At 38.6% G+C, this 16,351-nt stretch overlaps 1 protein-coding gene across 1 annotated transcript; it reads right to left on the reverse strand.

Moving 5' to 3' along the window:
- Positions 1-7,620: 7,620 nt before the first annotated feature.
- Positions 7,621-15,443, reverse strand: LOC109762939 (anthocyanin regulatory R-S protein). Its single transcript, XM_040386354.2, has 7 exons — positions 14,914-15,443; positions 14,549-14,809; positions 13,404-13,500; positions 13,292-13,306; positions 13,153-13,209; positions 8,280-8,948; positions 7,621-8,117 (listed from the first exon to the last, which is right to left on the reverse strand). Exons 1-7 carry the CDS (start codon positions 15,066-15,068, stop codon positions 8,001-8,003), a joined length of 1,371 nt encoding a protein of 456 aa, XP_040242288.1. The 5' UTR covers positions 15,069-15,443; the 3' UTR covers positions 7,621-8,000.
- Positions 15,444-16,351: the final 908 nt, after the last annotated feature.

A 16,351-nucleotide genomic window follows, 5' to 3' on the forward strand; every position in this document is an offset into this window, starting at 1 on the left:
GTTTTTGTGCCCGTTTACTATTTGCTACCTTGATGTTTTTATTTATTCAGATTATAAAAATATATTTCTCCCATCCATATTACACTTTTATCACCATCTCTTCACCGAACTAGTGCACCTATACAATTTGCCATTGTATTGGGTGTGTTGGGGACACAGGAGATTTCTTGTATTTGGTTGCAGGGTCGTTTGAGAGAGACCATCTTCATCCTACACCTCTCGCAGATTGATAAACCTTAGGTCATCCACTTGAGGGAAAATTGCTAATGTCCTACAAAACTCTGCGCTTGGAGGCCCAATACATGTCTACAAGAATAAAGTTGCGTAGTAGAAATCAAGCTCTTTTCTGGCGCCGTTGCCGGGGAGGTGAGTGCATGAAGGTATATCTTTAGATCTTGCAATTGAATCTTTTAGTTTCTTGTTTTATCACTAGTTTGGTTTATAAAATAAAACTACATAAAAAATGGAATGGAGGTTGCATCATATTATTGATCATCTTTATAATATCTTTCTTGAAAATGATGGATCGGAAAATTATGCTCAATTGTTAGAAGAAGAAGTCAATAAAATGTTTGGCACAAAATGTTTGAATGATGAGCATGATTGCAATGTTGTTAGTGTGAGTTCTTTGAATATCCAAAATGCTAATGATGATTGCATAAGTCATGAAAAAAATGTTTCTTATAAGCATGTCACTTTTTGTGGAGTGAATTGGGAGCGCCTTTGCACACCAAAAAGGGGAGATAAATTTTGTAAGAAGCATAAATTTTTAGAAACGAAAAGGTTGCAAGAGAGGCTAGATAATTGTGCTAAAAGATTTAATTTTTTTCGCCATCCTTGTGAACTTTGCAATTAACATGGTCATTTAAATCTCCAATGCAAATTCTTTCATGATCAAATCGTGTCCAAAAATTGTGAACTTGATTACCCTTCAGCATCATAAAGAGCTTAGTATTCTTTTGGGGTATGAAGAAATGAAACATATAACTAAGGGTATTCCAAAATTTAATCTTGAGAGGTTTCTTGATTTTGATCTAGAAGAAATTTATATGTTTTGTGCGGTAAATTGCATTGAGAATCCTTATATTGCCAACTATCTAAAGTCAAGAAAACAAATAGAATATGAAGAGAGTACTAATGAAAGGGAAAATATTTCCCAATACCCTCCTAGTGTTTATTATGATGAATCAGGTAACGAGGAGGAGCTTCCTACCCAACCAATCTCATCAATGAGAAGCTTGAAAAGATTAATTAAACCCACACATGATGTGGTGAAGAAGAAGAAAAGAAGAAAGAATAGAGGTAAAAAGGTATCTCTCCCAAATAATGTTGATCCTATTATTGTTGTGCCTCATCAAAATGAATCAAAAATAATTGTGGAAGATGATGCACTTGATGATGATTTTGTTATGCCTATTGCTTGTTGTGATGATTATGTTTGGGAAGATAATGATTCTTCTTATAATCTTGGAAATCTTTTTGGCACCAACATGGGAAATTATGATGATAACAATTGTTATACCGTTGGTGCTATTCATACTATTAATGATGAGAGTGATTATACTTATGATATGCCAAGCCACAAGCTTGGGGATGCTATGTTTGATGAGAATGACATGTTTGAGAATCTATTTGCTGCAATTAATGTTTGTCCCAAGCTTGGGGATGCTATGTTTAATGAAAATGATCTTTTTAGCACCCTACTTTGAATGATCAAACTTTCTATGATGGTTGCATGCCTCCTATCTATGATGAGAACAAAGTTGCTACTTATGATGATTATTGTAATGATACTTATGTTATAAAAAGTAGTGATAATTATTGTCATAATTTTGAATATCCTTTTACTGAACATTGATCTTTTAATGTGGGAACAATCTATAGTATTCGAGTTTCCTATGATTCTCCCACTATTATGAATGAGAATAAAATTGCTTATGTGGAGAGTAATAAATTTTCTATGCTTGTGGATCATGAAAAGAATGCTTTATGTAATGGTTATATTGATGAATCTATTCATGATGTTACTGAAAATTATTATGAGAGAGGAACTTATGATGCATGATGTTCTCTTTACATTTCAATTCTTATCTTTTATGCGAGCATCATTGAAATCATCATGCCTAGCTAAAAGGCATTAAAGAAAAGTGCTTGTTGGGAGACAACCCAAGATTTACCCCTACTGTTTTTGTGTGTTCACATGTTTAGGCTATTGTAGTAACCATGTTTTATAGGTTTTGTTTCAATAAAGTGCCAAGTAAAGTCTTTGGGATAGTGTGGATGATAGTTGACTAGAATCTGTGCAAAAACAGAAACTTTTGCCTCAAAAAACAGAATTGTTTAAATTCACTGGAGCGTTTAAAAATTCTGAATTTTTTACAGATGATTAATATACAAATTTTCTACGTTTTCCAAAATTTTCAGGATATTTGGAGTTGCATAAGTATGACTAATATTCAGATCTTTACGTACTGTTCTGTTTTTGACAGATTCTGTTTTCAATGCATAGTTTGCTTGTTTTCTAGTTTCTATGGCTTATATTGCTCAATATAAATTGTGGAATGATGAGGTACAGTAGGCATTGTGTGAGAACAATTATGAATCTTGTCTTTGACAGTACCAAAGTGAATGGTTTGTCTTTATCATACTAACCCATCTCACGAAGTTCCGTTAAGTTTTGTGTGATTGAAGTTTTCAAGGTTTGGGTGAGATATCGATATGAGGAGAATAAGGAGTGACAAGACCCTAAGCTTGGGGATGCCCAAGGCACCCCCAAGGTAATATCCAAGGAATATCCAAGCAACTAAGCTTGGGGATGCCCCGGAAGGCATCCCCTCTTTCATCTCCAACATCATCGGTAACCTCACTTGGAGCTATGCTTTCATTCGTCACATGATATGTGTTTTGCTTGGTGCGTCATTTTATTTTGTTAGTATTTGCTTTATGTTTTCCTTTAGTTCAATAAAAGTGGCATTGATAGCCTTTGCCATGCTTATCTTGCAAGTATACATGTTGCTGTTTGAAAACAGAAAGTTTATCGATGTTGCAAAAATTCCCGAGGAAAGTCAGAATGTGATAAAATGTTGAAACTTTTTGCATAATAAGCTCTGATAAATTTTCTACAATGTGGTAGAATTTCATAAAGTTTGGAGTTGAATAAGTATTGATACTCTTGCATTCTTTACAGACTGTGCTGTTTTGGCAGATTGCTGTTATGTTTGCACTGTTTGCATATGTTTGCTTGTTTAATGATTAATTCTATTTGAGGATTGGAGTGTTAAATATGCAGAGGCATTTAGCATGCAATGTTGAATAATAATTTTAGTGATTTGCTACAGTAGAGATTGATAAGGTTTTTGCATTGGTTTAAACTAACTTATCTCACGAGTTCTTGTTGAGTTTTGTGTGGATGAAGCTTTCGAGATTTAGGAAAACCGTGATATGGGAAGAATAAAGGAGACACAAAACCTCAAGCTTGGGGATGCCCAAGGCATCCCAAGATAATATTCAAGAAGTCTCAAGCATCTAAGCTTGGGGATGCCCCGGTAGGCATCCCACCTTTCTTCTTCAACAATTATCGGTTAGTATTGGTTGAGCCTAAGTTTTTGCTTCTTCACATGAGTTGTGCTATTCTTAGAATGTCATTTTATTTTTGTTTTACTTGCTGTTTTAATAAAATAATTAGATCTAAAAGTTTTTAAATAAAATAGAGTCCTCATATAGTTGCCAAGGAGGCTAAGTAAGCGGCATTCACATCCCGTCAACGAGATGTGAATATATTGTTAATGAAGCTTAAGAGAATCCTAATAGTGGGGATGAACAAGAACCCCCTCAACAAGATGATAATAATGATGATGTTATAGAGTCTGGTAAGAAAATGAGGGAGAAGTACAACCTGCTATAGAGGAAGATGTTCAAACAAAGAAACATGATAAGAGAAACAAAGAAGCTAGGAAGCATGGTAAAGAAAAAGAGCCATGGGTTAAAAAAACCATGCCTTTTTGTAATGGGCTTTCTAAGACTAAAGATGATGAACATTTTGCTAGATTTGTTGATTTGCTTAGACCTCTCTACTTGCAAATTCCTTTGGCTGATGCTATTAAAGTTCCCCCTTATTCCAAGTATATGAAATATATTGTTACTAACAAGAGGAAGATTGCAAATGCCGAGATATCTACGATGCTTGCAAATTATTCTTTTGAAGGAAAGATTACTGAAAAACTTGGAGATCCAGGAATACCTACTGATACGTCTCCAGCGTATCTATAATTTATGAAGTATTCATGCTGTTATTTTATCATTCTTGGATGTTTTACAATCATTTTATAGCAACTTTATATCATTTTTTGGGACTAACCTATTGACCGAGTGCCCAGTGCCAGTTGCTGTTTTTTGCTTATTTTTTACATCGCAGGAAATCAATACCAAACGGAGTCCAAACGCAACGAAACTCCACGGAGATCTTTTATGGGCCAGAAGACATCCATTGGGCCAGAGCAGCAACTGGGGGGTGCCCCGAGGGGGCACAACCCACCAGGGCACGCCAGGGCCCCCTGGCGCGCCCAGGTGGGTTGTGCCAACCTCGGTGGCCTCCCGCACCCCCTCTTTACACTATAAATCCCCAAAGATTCCAAAACCCATCAGGGTTAACCTAGATCAGAAGTTCCGCCGCCGCAAGGCTCTGTGTCCACCGAAAACCAATCTAGCTCTGTTCCGGCACCCTGCCAGAGGGGGGGAATCGTCTCCGGTGGCCATCTTCATCATCCGGGCGGCCACCACGCTGAGGAGGGAGTAGTCCACCCTCGGGGCTGAGGGTTTGTACCAGTAGCTATGTGTTTAATATCTCCCTCTCTCGTGATCTATATCATGGGCTTTGTTAATATAGGATCATATGATGTTTCTCCCCTCTATACCCTTGTTGTGATGAATTGAATCTTTACCCTTTGAAGTTTTGTCTTGTCGGATTGAATATTCAGATATGAGAACACATGCTGTATGTCTTGCGGTATGAATACTTGAGGTGACAATGAGGTATCATATTGATTCACTTGATATGTGTTTTGGCATTCAACTCGCGGATTCCCGCGGTGACATTGGGATAATCTATGCATAGGGGTTGATGCACGTTTTCATTATCTTTTCTCCGATAGAAACTTTGGGGTCTCCTTTTAGTTCCTTGTGTTGGATTGAGTATTATGAATATGAACTTGCTTTGGTGTTATTTTATTACGAACTCTAGGATAGATCGAACGGAAATAATAGCTTTGTGTTATTCTAGTACGAACTCTTTAATAGATCGAACGGAAAGAATAGCTTTGAGGTGGTTTCGTACCCTACAAACAATTTATATCTTTTGTTCTCCGCTAATAGGAACTCGTGAGTGATTCTTTATTGCACTTTGAGGGACAATCATATGATCTAACTATGTTAGCACTGTTGAGAAAATGCACTAGCGAAAGTACGGACCCTAGGCCTTGTTTTCAAGCATTGCAATGCCGTTTTTGTGCCCGTTTACTATTTGCTACCTTGATGTTTTTATTTATTCAGATTATAAAAATATATTTCTCCCATCCATATTACACTTTTATCACCATCTCTTCACCGAACTAGTGCACCTATACAATTTGCCATTGTATTGGGTGTGTTGGGGACACAGGAGATTTCTTGTATTTGGTTGCAGGGTCGTTTGAGAGTGACCATCTTCATCCTACACCTCTCACGGATTGATAAACCTTAGGCCATCCACTTGAGGGAAAATTGCTACTGTCCTACAAAAATCTGCGCTTGGAGGCCCAACACGTGTCTACAAGAATAAAGTTGCGTAGTAGACATCACATACCATACCAAGCACCATTAGCTATACTTATGTTAAGCTTGCTTTATGTGATTTAGGTGCAGGTGTTAGTGTTATGCCCTTTTATCTTTATAAAAGACTTAACTTGGCTAAATTTATACATACTGATTGTAATAAAAGTAAGGTTACCTTTCATGTTAATAGGAATAAGCATATTGCTTATTTTCCAAAGAAGTTTGATAAAAGGAATGGTTCCCAAAAGGCTGCAAAAATTATGACTCTCATTATTGGTGGCTTTGAATTACCCATTATTCCGTCCAAATTTAAATATCAAAATCTTATGATTGGAACCTTTCCTATCCAAGTTGAGGTAACATACGTGTGTCTGAAGTTTGTCAGTTTTGTAAATTTGAAATTCTTTGTTAATTAGGCCTTGATAGAAAAGAGAGAGATAGCCATCTAGCTACTGCTATGGACCCTTAGGTCCTGTGGGGAAGTACTCATGCATCATCGGAGAGGCAACATAGTTGATATAGAGGCCCTCCGTGATTGATTCCCCCGCTGGCAGAATACCGGAAAAGGCCTCTAGATGGGATCACGCAAGAACAGAGGCTTGTGGCAGCGGAATAATTGTTTTGGGTCTCGCTCTTGGGGTTCTGAATATTTTGGAATTTACAGGCAAAAAAATAGATCAATCGGAGTAGTAGGGGCCCACAAGGGGGCAGGACGCACCCACCCCTAGGGCGCGCCCACGTGCCTTGTCATCATCCCATTTGGCTTTTGGACTTCCCCTGAAGCTTCGTGGGTCTCTTTTGGCCCAGAATAAATCATCAAAAAAATTCACCGTGTTTGGACTCAGTTTGGTATGGATTTTTTGTAAAACTAAAAACAAGCAAAAAATAACAACTAGCACTAGACACTGAGTTAATAGGTTAGTTTCCAAAAATAATATAAATGATGTATAAAGCATTCAAGATTGATAATATAGTACCATGAAACAATAAAAAATTATAAATACATCGGAGACGTATCACCTACTTAGGCTGGCCATAGCGGAAGTAACTTAGCCAATAACATAACGCATCTCAAGGTAAGTTTGCTGATGTGGCAAGTAGTTAATAAGGAGAGATGTGTTTGTGGTAACATAAGAGCATGGTTAGTAATAGCCGGTTGTTGACTATGTCATGTTGCCATGTCATCTATAGCCAATGTAATAGCCAACATGTATACTCCCTCCGTTCCAAAATAGATGACCCAACTTTGTACTAACTTTGTTCTAAAGTTAGTACAAAGTTGAGTCATCTATTTTGGAACGGAGGGAGTAGTAGTTAACTACAAGGAAGTTCTACTTTACTAACATATGACCCACCTTCCATTCTCACAAAGCTTCTTGGAGCCCGTGCTACAACCGGCTGCAAATCTACGACCTGCTTCTCTTCGAACTCAGAAAAAACACAATATTTAAATCCTTATAGTCCGCATACATCACCTTATTATACTTGTTCTAATATGTTACTGTAACATAACACAACCCAAGGAAAAATGAGTCTACAACCTAATAAATGCAACCATCTATGATATTTTTCACTATGAAGGTAATATCATAGAGTAGTGTCATGACACTAGTCTAAGTTACTCCGCACTATGACTAGCCTTTATACTACTAATTTCAAAGATCGTGTGTGTTTTACAGGTATCTTTTCAAGCTGTTTAAACTTGTGTTTCTAAAATAATCCAGATAAGATTAACAACCATAATATAACCCATCTGTAATTGGACACATCTATGTGGGTCATGTGTCATAATTAAATATACAATTTATTTATGTATGTTAATTTTCTTTTTTTATCAGGCCTGTAATCTGACAACAAACCTAGCTCCTTCCAATTACTTTAGTATTGTACTCGGATGATCTTTCTGGTATATTATTTGATACTATATTCCAATACTAATCTTCATTAATATTTACTTAAGTACACCTTGAGTATGTATAGATTCCTCAACTTATAGTTCCATCAACAATAATTGCATATATAGTGCATAATTATTTCCAAACGGGATTAAATAGTTGCAGGACACACATAATCCCTACATCCCGGTCACATTGACGATGTTGATGTGGCCATCATTATGCTCCCTCTCCAATGCCTTCCTCTTAGATCCAGTTGAGACATTTCTTCCTTCCTGTGACATCATGGAGCCTCCATCATATTCTTTCTTTCAGGCGCGGTGATGGTGCGCCGCTGGATTCTAGCTCTTTTACCCTTTGCTCCAACTCTTTGAGATAAGCTATCGTTTCTACAAGGATTGATGCTTTGTCAACCTGCAATTAACAACGATCCAGAAAGAAATGCTATGAAAAATAATGAGGTGCAATTTTCTAAAAAGAAATGTGCACAATATAACTAGAACTTCTTTTAGAAGGCAATATACTAAATAAAATTGAATATTTCCATACGGCGGGGAATACTGCATCAACTATTACCTTATGAATGGACGGGACTAGTGACTTGAGAACTAGGAACATCTCATTGAGCCTCTCCCGACGCCTTCTCTCTGATATGACATGGGCCTTGATGTTAGTTTCCCGAGCTCTCGCCATGGTGCCACCACGACCATTGTTCGTCCATGCACCGCCGGCCACAATTTTCTTCAGCAACTTTTGTGACTCCTCGGTGACCCGCGCATCCGCTTCTTTTGACTCCGTTGATCTCCTCCAAGCTATAAAACAGGATGGTCGAGTGCCTTCAACGGAGCTACTTAAAGTGACGTTGACATCTTCCGTGCATGGGGCATCCATAGCCGGCACCATTTGCGGGGAAGACATAAACTCAAAGGACCCGTCCAAGATCCAGTTGTCCTCGAGAGCACGCATGTCCAACCCCTCGAGGAGGCTGTGGGACTCATCTATCTCCTTTGTGATGCACTCAAGGTCGACATCAGAAAAACACTCGACCTCCCTTAGCTCAGAGATCATCCCCTCAATGGTGTTGTGATTGAGGTCTTCGAACATAATGTCAGCCTCGCCAGTTCTTTTTGCTAATGACGGGTTGGAGCTCGGCTCCTCTGACTCCAAGCATGCTGGTAATGATGCTAAGTGAAGCTCCCAGAAAGATGTGCTGATCCAGTGCACCATGTTTGAGTCCTCCAAAACCTAGCAAGTCCATCGATGGCACTTTGTCAGTAGCACCTCATTAATATGGACTGATGAAGGGGGGGAAAACTTCACCTACTGTTGATTTCGTAGTTTGTCTTTCCTCATGCAAAGAACAATTCATACTACTAGCATGATAAATTTCTTTTGTTTGCCAACAAAAATAAGCATGCTTTTTAATGAGTTATACTCTCTATGTTTCGTTTTAGTATGCATATAAAATTTGGTCAAAGTCAAACTTTGAAAAGTTTAACTCACTTTATATTAAAAATATGAACATTCACAATATGAAATCAATATTATCAGATGCATCATGAAATATATTTTCATACTATATAGTTTTAGTATTGTACATGTTCATACGTTTTGATATAAATTTGGTCAAACTTTGTGTAGTTTGTCTTCAAACAAATTTTATATGCGGAGTAAAAAGAAATGGAGGGAGTAATAAACATGTTTTCTGACATAAAGACTGCAAGGAAGGACCCTATAGTAATTTGTGCAACAAACCCAAATTGCAAGTACCATGCCTTGAACTTGAGTTAATGGGAAGGTATCGGCCCCTTTCCACCACTAGGCTATGCCTTTAACATGTTAGTAGTAGTCTACATTCTAGTCTATCATGATGGATCGTTGTTGACGAGTGGCTGAATCTGTTAGAAATGACACACATCTCAGATTGTTTGGAAAAGGAACATGTATGTGGTAAGTTTTAAGTTGTGATCCAAATTCCTATAAAGGGTAACTTCTGACGGAGTGGAGCGGAGATCCATCATCGGGAGGCTTGAGCCATAGTGGAGATGGGATGTATGGATCAACATTGACCTACTTCACCACTGCCATATATACCCTTTGTAAGCCGCCGCATGGGATAAGATCGTCGTTGTAAATCCCCGGCGTTTGTAACCTCTTCCTATATAGTGAAGTTTCGCTGACTAGAACTTGTGGTTTTTTCCCCTTCACATTGGAGGGATTTCCATGTTAAAATCTTGTGTCCCTCCGTGTCAATTTGATCTTCTCCGTTCTCTATTGCGTGTCGTATATCTAACAATAAGTGTGTGATGACGGATTGACACATCGTTGATGGTTGTACGAAAAATCCATCTAGGATAGCTGGATCTCTCAGCTAGTAAACATTTACCTGTTTCTTGGGGCCTCTTTGGTTAACAAGATTCTAAAAATGCAGGAATAGGAAAAATGCAGCATTTAGGGCTCCTTTGATTCAAAAGAATTTTATAGGATTTCTGGAGGATTGAAATCCTTAGGATTTTTTTCTATGTTGGCCCTTTGATTCGTAGGATTGATTTCCATATGAATTTTTCCTATGGAATCTTTTGTCCTATATTTTATAGGAAATCTCACATCCACTTCAACCTCTTTTTACAATTCCTTTGTTTTTCCTGTGCAATCAAACACTCGTTGCTAATCCTATAGAACTCAAGCGGGCATGTCACTCCAACCCTACAATTTTCCTATTCCTACGGTTTCAAAATCCTACGCATCAAAGAGGCCCTTAGATGGCATGATATATTGAATCCTATAAGAATACGAAAATTTTCCATTCACTAATACTGAGAGACTCTATACCTTTGAAGAAAATTGAATTTTGCCAATGATCAAAAATCTCATAATAAGACAATAGGTTATAGTGTTCAGGCCTGAGGATTTGGTTCTAATTTCACTAAAGCCAACTCTTAAGCCTACACCCTAAACCCTATTCTAAGTTGGGTAATATCTATGGCATGCATATCCTAGCTTTTTTATTTACCTGATTTTCTAAAGAATAACTTAGACCAATTTTGTTGCTTCCATCATTTGTAAGCATGTTTGTCTCCTATCGAATTTTGTACACGCAACCAATTGTGTATAAGTAGGCATTGTTCGTGGTTACATGATCCATCAGGAGAAAGAGTGCTTACCATTCAAGGGAACAACGTCCTCGGTCTAAGCTATTCTTTTGTGAAACTAGCTAAATGAATAAAACTAGCATAGGCTTGTTTACATATGGGTAGCATAGGTACTCTATTGACAATGGTGAGTAAATTTTCTGAAATAATATAAGCGCTACTTTCTGTTAGCCAATTATAAAAGCATGAACAATTGTTTACATCAGGTTAATTTATAGACTAATTCAAGGATATACACCATGCGGTCCTCGTATATGTTATTCCTTCACCACATGACTTTCTTGCATGAACAAATGTATTGGGGAAGGGGTAACATTTCAGGGCCGCCTGATATTTGACCTTGATTTTGTTTCTGACTTAGTCATATGTAAACCCATTGGCCATGATTTTAGCATCGGTCATTAGTGCTATATGCATGCTATATGCAATTCTGATGCCATTTAAAATGATTGTTTATTGCAGAGTTTTTGAGACTTTTCTTATCGTGTGATGCGACAAGACCTAGTTCCATGTTCATTAGATAAATAGATCACAACTTTATACATAGCATGGTAGCTAACAATGCTATCTATAAACTTGCCATCTACATTCTTGATGAACCTCAACTTGCTCTTGTGGCATTTGCACGGTGTTAAGCTTACATTCAACTACTCTTGGCCAATTTCTATTGGCTTTCATTGCGGAGCTTCGTGCAATGCTGCAAGACCATCAGATTTATTAGACAGATATATCACAACTTTGTGCATACCTAAGCTTGTTATTCATAAAGTTGACATGTATATGCCTAATAAACCTCAACTTGCTTTTGTAGCATTCACACGATCTTGAGCTTACATTAAACTAAGTATGAGATTTTTTAATTTTTAATCTTGCATTGCTAAGTTGAATTGAATTTTAAAAACATGGATCCTATTTCGGCGACATTGTATAAAACTACTGGCAATGGATCCGAGTTCTCCTGTGAGGGGTTTTTCCACCAGCAGGGCATCGATGTAACCAAGAAAAGCACTGTTATGTTTTACTCCACCATTTGATCTCCAAACTTTGGATTCAACTGATTATAATTGTTAAGACTGAATATGCTATTATGATGTTATTATCACAAAACTGAAAAAAATTTATTTATTTATGTGTCAACGTGTAGATCAGGGATAGACCTATGTCGTCTCGCCCTTAGTGCCATGTTTTGGCACACTATACCAGATACTTTTTTTTCTTCAGAAAGAGTGTTTTGTACAGTGGTGCTGAAATTTCATAGCCGTGAAGATGTTCTATTTCGATGACGCTATGCAAACAGACATTACCATGAGCATAGTCCGGACAAATATGAAGATGGAGCTGACAAGGGTCTTAGGTGTTGGATGTTTCGGGTGTCACATCTTGATCATGGGGTTATGGTCTTGGAAAGACATTGGCCTCCTCATCTTTCGTCACCCCCTTGTGAAGGCAATGACGTAACCAAGAAAGCAACATATTTCATTTGTTGGCAACTTATTAGATTTCTAGAACTATGTCTATTAGATTTCTACAACTTCTCATTACATGCAATTTATGATTCATGGTATGGATGTACTTCCTCCGTCCCAAAATATGTGTCCCAACTTTGTTCTGGCTTTAGTACAAAGTTGTACTAAAGTTGAGATACTTATTTTGGGACGGAGGGAGTATTATCCTGTTGGCTGTAAACTATGTAATGTAGATGAAATCTTAGAAGCCTATTTTTTTGCGTATACCTTGATTTGTATGTGCTTAGAGTGCAATATGTTCTCAGCAACTGGGGCTGCACTGCTAGCAATGGGTTTTTCAGGCACTGCTAGCAGTAGGGAACATGTCACCACTGACGGATAACTCCTGATAGATGGCCCACCCGTCAGTGGAGGGGTTTAGTGACCCGTTAATGATAAACTATTCTGTGATTGAGGAATCTATAATATAAGCTGTTTGGTTGCAGCGCATGAAAAATGCACGAACTTTCCTATATCATTAGGTGCAATGCATAATTGTTATGAAACAAGGGAAACACTCCATGAGGTTAGACTAGTGGAAATTTAACTTTGGAATTGCATCTAAAGTAGACCACGTGAATAGTTCATATGGTTTCAAATCCTACAGACCAAACAAGTTTTATAGGGAAAAATTCCTAAAGAGTGAAATCCTCCAAAATTTCTATGAAATTCCTTTGAACAAAAGAGGCCCTTATGACTAGTTAAAACCCTACAAGGGTAACCGGTCGGCAAAACGAAAGAAAATACGCCGTGAGTGACTGAAAACTTAAAGTGAAAATCATGTGCACTCACCGGATCCGACGTCCCGAGCTCGAGCACGCCACCCATAAAGGGAATGCATACGACTGTCTGAAAAAAATACACCATCTTGAGGTCAGAAATCTGAGTAGTGTGCACATACAACGTTGGAAGGGTGAAGTAGTGTGCTGACCTTAATAGACGCAGCCTTTTTTTAAGCGTCCGGTAGCGTGAGCAGGCGCCAGGATATTAGTAGTTAGTTAACGACCGAAAGATGTATACAAAGCGTGGGGTAATTGGGATACCTTTGCTAAGAGCGCGCGCTGGAAAGTTTTGGTGTCTGCGAATTGAGCGTTGCACAGCCAAACGTGTTGATTGCTCACAAAGCTCTTGCCTGGCAACCTGACAGTAAGTATATTAACTTACACAGCCAAAAATCTTGTGGTAGTTACATTTACATGAGTTTTGTATGTTGTATGTACTATCTGCCAAATCGTAGAGTATGTACGTGTAGTATATAAGAATATTTTGGTAGTATATATTATTTTTAATATATATTTTATATGTACAAATATGAAGGTGTTTTTAAAATATTCTAAACACTATGGACTCACATGCAAATTTTTTCATATAGACCACTTTGAAAAATCTTATATATCTTTTATATATATATATATATATATATACTTAAAGAAATAAAGTAGTATATATATACTATCACGTGGCAATATATGAGACATGAGGTAAGTACCACCGAGTGGCAGGATATATGGATGTCTAAATGATTTGAAATTTGAAGAGCACCTCATGCACCAAATTATCTACCATGCATGCAAAAATAATATGGAATTTTGTGAATTTTTCTACTATTTGTTTTGAATTTTTTCTTCATCACGGGTGCAGACCGAATCGCTGCTCCCATTTATTTCATCAATGTTTTACACTATATTAGCATCTATATATTACTCAACATATATTATTTATGGTAAAAAACCGGACGATGAACCGGTGGCCCAATCAATAAAAACCTGAACCGACAACTCACTAGTTTGGTCAACGATCCGATTTTTTAAACTATGATCATGAAAAATAGGGAATGTCTAGATGATGAACAATATCTTATATTGACGCTTGGTTTAGGCATGTAACAATGCAAATAAATTTTGCATAAGGCTCAGATCCCCATGCACTAGAGGGCAAGTTGTACGGTACATATATAGGCAGGGGGGTGTACCCACCGCGGTACCAAAAAAAGCCACTCTCTTTTTTCGATAAAGAGGGCTTCAAAAAAAAAAGCCACTCTCAGAGTCATCAAAGTGCTCTCTCTACTCCTTAATTGCTGTGCCATGCATGTTACTAGTATTTTTTTAGGCTATGAGGCATGCTTTGCTTCTCCCCGGATCGTGAGTATAGATGGAAAGGAATCTGCATCGTGAGTATAGGTACGTACCCTTGGCCAGGTCGGAAGGTGTAACTCATGCTTACGGTGTAGTACCACTCGGCGTCCCCAAGATCCTCCGGCGACAGCGAGGCGGCAGGACGCCTTGCCCGGCGGTCGGAGTTGCCGCCGGACAAGAGCGACTCGTAGAGCTCCCTCAGCTGCTCACTTGTCTGCAGGACGAGGTTGTCGGCAGTCGGCTCCGTCGTTGAGCTGGTGATCTTTCTCGTCTTTATCTCGCCGTTGTAGAAGCCGTCCTTCCACGCCAGAACTCTACAATACAAATGACGGATATCATATATATATATATATATATATATATATATGAAAAGTACGTACTTACGAACCCTGAAAGTAAGTAAGGTGTAATTACGTACCCTGCAGGCGGAGGGCCGGTGGATATGGACCAGAAAATGGCGTAAGTCCAGTTGATGCTCCTCACAGCAGCAGCGAGCTGGTACCTCAACTGCTTCCCCCACGGCGGTTCCTGCTGGCCCTGGCCGGGAGCAGCAGCTGATACTGATAGCGCCATTGATTACCTCGCTAGCTTGCTGTTTCGTACCTTACCTCTGCATTGCATGAACACATGGTGTGGTGAAGCTATGATGGAGCAAACAAATTAAGAACCTCCGTCCGAAAAAGCTTGTCCCTCAAATGAATGTGATGCTAGATACATTCATTTAAGAAACAAATTTTTTCGGACAGACAGCGGGAGTAGTACGTGTCAAAAGCGCTCTGGGACCAGGGGAGTAGAAAAGTAGGAAATTAAGCTAGCCAAGAATGGGGAAAATTCTAGCTGGAACAGAGTTAAAGCTTACTTGAGCTGTACGTGTGTGTGCAGACTGCAGAGCAAGAAGGGCTATATATATATATATCATGGCCATCGGACGGGAGTACATTGCTTATTAATCGTGGTATGTGTTGTCCCAACTCGTCCTACGAATTTCTCTCAAAAAAAAAAAAAACTCATCCTACGAATCGAATCTTAAATGATTGATTGATGGGTACGTACAAGGGGGCGCCGTCCTCGTCAAAGAGAGTACTACTGAAATTGAATTGAATTCGGCTAGCTAGCTGGGGCTGGGCATGCGGGGGTTAGTTAGCTAGTACTTAGACTTAGCGGGAGAACTCACGCCACGTCATAGTTTTGCAAGTTTTCCCAAATTTGTTTGTTTCTTGGCAAGCAGACATTTTTTGTAAACTAAAATAAGCAATATTGTGCATCGATAATGAATGCGCGTACGTACGTTTAATCATTTAAAGAAATGAGGGTGATGGGAGCAATAATGAGCCAAAACGGAACCTTCTACCGACTACCGACTGTCCTCTACTACTAGTGCTTTGTTTTCATCGGGAATTTTCTTCCGAGGCCAGCCCGCATAAATGGAATAAATTCTTCGTGATTTCTAGAGTTCCGGGATTACTTCACTGATATTGATCCTAGGGGACGAATATCACCTCGTTACCTCACGCAAAAATGAATTAGACTACTTCCCTCATGCCAAGTGTAAGAGGTAGATAGTGCAATGTATCCACTAGGCTTGCGCACCAAGGGTGTGTGTGTGTGTGTACACAGCTGTACTAAAAACAAGGGGAATCTAAACGGAAATGCTTTGCTCTCGACATAAACAAAATGCTTTGCTTTCAGCAGGAATGGCTTTTATGACGCCACCACTGAACATGAAAAGGAGTGATGGCACTGGGTAACACCCGTTTTTTCTGATGGTGATGCTGGATGGAATGACGGTGACACTATTTTACTATTTGAGTGGAGGTAGGGATGGTACTCAGGTACGGTGGAGCCACCCCATACCC

This window comes from Aegilops tauschii, chromosome 4 (assembly GCF_002575655.3).
Source record: "Aegilops tauschii subsp. strangulata cultivar AL8/78 chromosome 4, Aet v6.0, whole genome shotgun sequence".
NCBI classification, from domain to species: Eukaryota; Viridiplantae; Streptophyta; class Magnoliopsida; order Poales; family Poaceae; genus Aegilops; species Aegilops tauschii.